The 7,354-nt window shown below is 46.0% G+C and overlaps 1 protein-coding gene across 3 annotated transcripts in view; it reads right to left on the bottom strand.

Moving 5' to 3' along the window:
- Abcc6 (ATP binding cassette subfamily C member 6) overlaps positions 1-7,354 on the bottom strand; it is a 62,902-nt gene that overhangs the window by 49,208 nt on the left and 6,340 nt on the right. For all 3 annotated transcript variants that reach the window (XM_029561986.1, XM_029561988.1, XM_029561987.1), the window contains 2 exons: positions 2,234-2,359; positions 1,957-2,085 (listed from right to left, as the gene is read on the bottom strand). In XM_029561986.1, the coding sequence (XP_029417846.1) occupies positions 1,957-2,085; positions 2,234-2,359 (255 nt within the window). The remainder of the gene's footprint in view (positions 1-1,956; positions 2,086-2,233; positions 2,360-7,354) is intronic.

Here is a 7,354-nt window from a genome sequence, read left to right as displayed (position 1 = left end):
GGAAGGGAAGGAGGGGAAGTGGGGAGGGAGGGGAAGGAGGGAAGGGAAGGAGGGGAAGTGGGGAGGGAGGGGAAGTGGGGAGGGAAGGGAAGGAGGAAGGGTGAAAATGAAGGGTCATGGCAGGCTTCCTACCCATCAGACATGCAGTGACAGGTGTTAGAAATAAATGCAGATGTGTGGGAACATGGAGAGGAGTGACTGTGGGAGATGAGGGAAATGCCATATAGGGAAGGACAAATGTGTGGTGTGCCCAGTGCATGAGCGTGTATGATGAGTGATGTGTGTGTGTTGGGCATGCGTGTTGTACATATGCAGATGTATGTGTCTGTGTTGTACGATGTATGTGTGGATATGTGTGCACGATGTATATGTGCATGTGTGCATATGTATGTGAGTGTGTGTGGATGTGGGTGATATGTGTGTGTCTTGGGCATGTGTGTGCATATTCAGATTTATGATTTATGGGTAGATACAGGTGTATGATGTGTATGTGAATGTTTGTATGTGTGTGTGCATGTATGTGTATGTGAGTGGATGTGTGTTGATGATGTCTGTGTGTTTTGGGCATGTGTATGTATGCAGATATACGTGTTTGCATTATTTGATATATGTGTGGATAGGTGTGCATGATGTGCATGTGTGTATGTGAATGTGTGTATGTCTGTACATGTGTGTATGTGATATGTGCATGTGTGCACATACATGTGCTTTTCTGTGCCTGTGTGATGCATGAATGGAGCTCACAGGCATGCCCAGCTTGAGAGGAACAATCGAAGAGGGTGTGTGAGATGGTGGGAATGTGTGTTGATGAAAATGAACATGCGATAATGTGGATAGAAGTCATGTGACATGAGCAGCTGTGTGTGTGCTGGGAGCTGAACCTGGATAAATCTGTGAGCTCCATTCATACGTCACATGGACACAGGAGTGTGGGGTGTCTCAGTCATGGAATCTAGAGAAGCAGAGGGGTGGTCACTGGACAGGAAGAACAGGACCTGGTGCTCTGTCACAGCAGGGTGCCAATCCTGGACAATACTGTAGGACCTATAATCCCAGCCCTCAGGAGGTGAAGGCAGGAGGATCCGAAGTTCAAGGTCATCCTCTGCTACATAGAAAGTTTAAGGATAGCCTAGGCTACATGAGACCCTGTCTCAAAAAATAATAATAGCGTATTAACTATTTCGAAAGAGCTGGAAGAGAGAATTTGCGTTTTTGTTGTTTTGTTTTGTTTTGTCTTTTTTTGAGACAGGATCTCCCTGTAGCCCCAGCTGTCCTGGAACTCACTAGGTAGACCAGGCTGGCCTTGAACTCACAGAGATTTGCCAGCATCTCTCTGCCAAGCACTGGGATTAAAGGTGTGCGCCACCATGCTCAGTGGAAGAGAGGATTTTGAATTTTCTTATCACATGGAAATGATGGAGAGGCTGAACACCCTGTTTTGATTGCTATTCTATGTACACATGCATCAAAATATCACACCTCGGGAGCTGGGGAGACAGCTGGACAGGTAAGAGCTCTCGCATGAGTGTGCAAGTTTAAATTCCCTGAACCCACAAAACCTGGGTGTGGTCACAAGCCTGTAACCTAGGTGGTGTAGGCGGCAGAGGCAGAGGATTATCTGGGCTGGCTGGCGGCACTGGGGCCCACTGGCTGCCGGCCTAGCTCCAGGTTCAGTGAGACTGACTCAAGGGAATAAGGTGAAGAGTGATAGAACAGGACACCTGACATCCTCCTCTGGCCTCTGCACACAGAGGCACGCATACCCATAATCACATAACTGCTCCCCCCAGCACACTCCACCTGTAAATAGGTACAATAATTATGTGTCAATTCAAAACAAAATAAAATAGATGAGATAGAAAGAATTTATGGGGGAGCCAGAGGGACAGGAAGAATGGGAATCGAGGTCTGACACCACCATGCAGATTTCCTCAGGTGCCCTGGGTCCCCACTCACTCCTGCTGAGGTCTGCTGGATGACACTGATCACTGGCAAGAGGCAGCAGAGCAACCAGTACCCAAACAACACCCCGGATGCCCGGATTCCCTTCTTCCTCTCCAGGTGAACCAGGAACATGGCAAAGCTCTGGACAAGAAAGGACAAGAAAAGTCAAAGGGCCCCTTAGGCTGGGGTGGGGTAGAAGTTGGGAATGGGAGGGGAGGCCCCACCTTCCCCGTATTCCCAGACAGGAAAGCAGCAGTGGAGCCCAGGCTCTGGCCCAGGCAGTGATTACCATGGTAGTGAGCCACACGATGGGGTGGATCAGGAGTTCTGGGGCCTGAGGCCTTCCCTGATGGATTCTCCACAGCGGCATGACCACATTGAAGGTACACACAAGTATGAGGGCAAAACCAAGCACCTGGAGAAACAGACTCATGTAAGGCTGCGAGAGGGGTCAGACTGGAAGGGACCCCGTTTGCAATGAGCAGTGGTTCCCCAGTGTCCCTGATGGGGGCTCTGTAATGAGCCAGTTACATCATCAATATATCATCCATGTACAAGAAGCACTGTAATCAATCCTGACCTGTAGCTGTCACATCAACAACACTCAGTAATAATTTGGCTGATCCAGTGTTTCCAAGCCACAGAAGGAGCTGGAATGGTGTGTGCAGAAGGTGACTAAGGATCTAAAGACATGGTGTGGAGTGAAGGTGCTCTGTGGGTGCCAACTAGGATGGATGGTGCTGCTGAGACATTTCTGACCCAAGGCCATCACTGCCTTGGTGCCAGGCGGTTGCTGGACAGCCCCAACAGAACCCCATCCATTAAAGAACCCCCTGGACAGTCTTTCTCTGTCGCCTCGCCTGCTGCTGGCGGACCAGTATATCTAATAAACTCTCTACCTCTGCCTTTCTCCGTCCTGGTGAATTCTTTCACCACTTGTGTCAGTGGTGGTGTGCCACCACCCCCTGGCATGGAGGGTAGTTTGGTGGTCTGCATGGGATCCTCTCTCCTCTCCTGTCTTGACTTCTCTTCTCTCATGCTTTTGGTCAGCTGATCCACCCATGGGCAACTGAAAGTCTCTGGGCAGTTCCCCAGTGAACCCCTGAAGGCCTGTAGGCTGTGACTTCAGATCACTGTCACCTCCCGATGTACAAGCTAAGGAGTTCCTTGTTGAAATCATTACTTCCTGTTTGCAACTGATGGACCCCCTAGCCAAGGTGGAATCTGAAAACTTCGGTGGAATCTGAAAACAACAGAGAAAGAGGGGTGGCCAGCTGGAGTCTGTAAGGGAGGGGTCACTTTGTCCTCCTTCTGGGAGCCTCCTCACCCAGTGTGTGTGGTGGTGGGCAGCAGAAGCTCAACTCAGACAAATCCACAGTACTGAGAGAATTCCCTCTTCCTACTCCCTCCCCTCTTTCCAATTCCTGCCTCAGCCAGCTCTGTTCTGCAAGTGGGAGAAACAGCGTGAGGCTGACAGGGTTTGAGCCCACTGTTTCCCTTCCAGACTTCTCTTCCTTATCTTCAGATTATTCACTCCCAGCATGCATTGTGGTTGGCAGCAGTGGCAACCCTTCCTGGCCAAATGCCCACACACTGTCAGAGTCCTCTTAACTCTTGCTTTCCCTTCCCGTTCTGCCTGTCCGTGAGGACAGTTCTGGATTGAGACTCTGGTCCTGAGGGCTCCTCTCTTAGCCATTCTGCCCCCCATCTTGTCCTATTGGAATCTCTCCCCGAAATGTACCCAGACTGGTCACCTGGATAATTTGATCCTGCATGGTAAGATTGGTCTAATGCCCATAGACAGTTTAGTCTTGTGTCAATGACACTGTGTTGTGACCTCTCTCTAACTAGGAGGGACACCCCCATAGACAGGGGCCTCAGCTCCTTTTTGAATGATCAAAGTGGTTTATTGACTGTGGCAGAGACATCTTAATGTGGCAGTGCTGAACAAAGACAGCCTGACTTTTGGAGCTGTTTAAAACCAATAGTGAGACCCATCTGCTCTCAGCACTTGCTCCTTCTGAGTTCCCTTGGAACTCTTCTTCCAACCAAGGCCATACTCTATTTAAACAGTATGTCCAGCATGGGGGGTGGGGGGGGGCAGAAGGAACCTTGTGTTATCAAAGAAGAAAAATGTTCCCTTTCTGACCCCTTACTGACCCAGAACAGTGCCTCAAACCACAAACAGGTGTTATCAATCTAATCCTGCTTGTTGTCTGCAACAGGAACAGGATAATTTATTGTTTTGGGCAATGCTTTCAGCAATGATATATTATATTCATAACATAAACACATATCTACATATATTATTCTGGGCCAGGGAAGGGTCATGAGGATTAAAGCTATAGGTATAGTTTGCAAGAGGAGCCCAAGCCTAGTAAGATTATTTACATTGTAAACAGGCTGAGATAGTGTTAAGTGATCTCAAAACATAGTATTAGCTTGGTTACAAGATTAGTAAGATTCCTATTTGTAACAGAAGGCATGCCCAGAAAAGTCATTCCTATAACTGATCATAAGAGACACCTTGGGAATGCCTACCCACAGCCCCATCATGGGACAGTCATCTCTGTCCCTTCCATCTTACCACTAGACTGGGTTGTACTCTTAACAATAGAAACAAATTTTACTCTCAGACTCTGCAGAAAAGGCATTCAGTCTTCCTGTGTCCTGTCACCTGGGTGCAGTATGTACTCCCTCCCAGATCTGGAGATCTGAGCCTTCCAGGGCAGTCTAAACCATCACACCTTCTACAGATTGACATGTTCTGTCACAGTTCTTTTTTTTTTGGTCTTTTTGATACAGGGTCTCCCTGTAGCCCTAGCTGGCCTGGATTCACTATGGAGATCAGGCTGGCCTGGAACTCACCGAGATCCGCAGGCCTCTGCCTCCCAAATGCTGGGATTAAAGGCATGTGCCACCAAGCCTGGCCTGTCACAGTTTTTAAAAAAATTTATAAAATAAAAATATTGTAAAGAAGAAGACAAATGCTCTGCATCCAACCTGCTGTTGCTGGACCAACAGCCAGTATCCTGTCCAGCCTGCATCAATGTGTGTTTTCTCTCTCTCTCTCTCTCTCTCTCTCTCTCTCTCTCTCTCTCCTCTTCCTTCTCTTCCTCCTTCTCCTTCTGCCCCTTGTTCAAAAAAAAAAAAAAGTAGCCATTTGCTAGCTCTCCCAGATATTCAAGGGAGGAGATGCCTTTTGTACCCCAACTACAATCACAGGGTTGGCACACAAAGATTTTTTTTGGCTCTTAGTATTTCCCCCCCTTTACACTAACACAATCCACTGTCCAAAGTCATCGATTATCTTTACCAACTTTCGCAAAAATGCAACACTCTGAAACTTTCAGACTCTAGTGATGCCAAGAAAAAGTGCCAAATGAGCCTAAAAGAATCCAAGCAACAAGATCTGTCCAAGGCCTACAGCAAGCATGAACCTTAGAATTTAACAACGTGGAGGTGAGGGTGGTGGCACAGGCTGGTGATACCAGCACTGGGAAAGTGGCGGCAGACAGGTCATAATTTCAGTATCAGCCTCAGCTACATAGCAAGTTCTAGGCCAGCCTGGGTTGCATGAGACCCTGTCTCAAAACACAAAACAAAAACTGTAAACAGGTAGTCTTAGTGTGTCATATTATGTCATAAATGCAATTTAGATTCAACCTTCTTTTAGTAAATGTATTTATGTTGATATGATTATAATGTGAAAGAGAATATAAGTGTGAGATACAGTGATATAGTTTTGGTAAGGAAGGTTAAAAAAAAAAAGGCGATTTGTTTTGGATAAGGAAGGATTGTATGCTAAGATAGGATTTTGCCCTAAGGTAAAATGATTGGATATTTCCAAAATAAAAAACAAAAGATGAGTACAAAACCAGAAAGCTTAAGAAAGTTTCAGAGGGTCAGAGTAAGTCACAAAAGTTCTGGAAATGTAAAACTTCAAGATGGTATACAGATGATTATGATATTAAAGGTTGCTGAAATCTCCAAGGTTAGAATTCAGTTCACTGACATAAAACTTCAATCTAGTCCTCTAGTTAAAGCAGGAAGTTCTTCTTAAGACACAGATTTGCTCCTGGTGACCTTAAAACAAACTCAAAGAACAAAGACTTTGCTTTATCAAGAAAAGGATTACATCTTCTGCTAAGTTTGTGAGGCTTTTAACTACTTGAAAAACTGTCTTTTTATTAAGACTTATTGCTGGGCATGGTGGCACACTCCTTCAATCCCAGCACTTGGGAGGCAGGGGCAAGAAGATCTCTGTGAGTCTGAGGCCAGCCTGGTTTACATAGCAAATTCTGGACCAGCCAGGGCTGCATAGTGAGACCTTGTCTCAAAAACAAAAACAAAAAGTCAAGCTTTATTAAAAATCTGTTTTTGCTGGGTGTGGTGGCGTACACCTTTAATCCCAGCACTCGGGAGGCAGAGGCAGGCAGATCTCTGGGGGTTCAAGGCCAGCCTGGTCTACATAGTGAGTTCCAGGACAGCTGGGGCTACAGAGAGACCCTGTCTCAAAAAGGACCCCCCCCAAAAAAAATCTGTTTTTATATAAACTTCACCTAAATGTTACACAAAAGTAAAATTAAAACCCATCTTTCCTCTACAAATTCTATAAAACTGTCCTCCTGGGTATTCAACAACCAAAATTTAGAGGCCAAAACCAAAGGGAATGTCTGCCAAAGGACAGTCAATATTTTGGCTTTTGCCCTGTAGGGCAGCCAGGACCCAGAAGACCACGATGAGACCTCCCCTTAAAGGGCCCTAGAACTCTGATTAATCACTTGTTCTCTTGATCAGATAGACCATGGAGGCCCAAGAGGTTGGCCTTGAATCAGTTCCCACCCTGAAAAGAGGAAAATCATTAGAGGGAGAAGTGTCCCCTATACCTCCAAGCCACATGGGAAGCAAGACCCTGTTCTACCCCAGCAGATAACACAACTGGTGGAGAAAAAAATTAAATAAGGAACCAGGGTCTCCTGTGTCCCTAAGAGTAATCCTAATGAACCTTTGGCTGACCTTAACAGCAAAAAAAAAAGGTTAATTTTTTGGTCTACATGGTCTTAAATACCCAACAGGAAAATATAACCAAAAAGTAAAATCAGGAGCTGGAGAGATGGCTCAGCAGTAAAGAACACTGGCTGTTCTTCTAAAGGACCCGGATTTGGTTCCCAGCACCCACACAGCAGTTAACAACTGTCTGTAATTCCGATTCCAGAGGTTCTGATGCCCTCTTCTGCCTCCGTGGGCATTGCATGCACAAGTATACCTACATACATACAGGCAAAACACTGATACACATAAAATAAAAATGCGTAAATCAAAAAAAATTAAAATCATTAGTAATACTATAAAACAAATTTTACCAGCTTCTAACTAGAATTATCATCCAAATCCAGTTTAGCAAGGG

Source organism: Nannospalax galili, unplaced genomic scaffold, assembly GCF_000622305.1.
Source record: "Nannospalax galili isolate Female #2095 unplaced genomic scaffold, S.galili_v1.0 scaffold32, whole genome shotgun sequence".
Lineage (NCBI taxonomy): Eukaryota > Metazoa > Chordata > Mammalia > Rodentia > Spalacidae > Nannospalax > Nannospalax galili.
The sequence above is the reverse complement of the archived record's forward strand: the minus strand, read 5'-3'. Positions and strand labels throughout refer to the sequence as shown.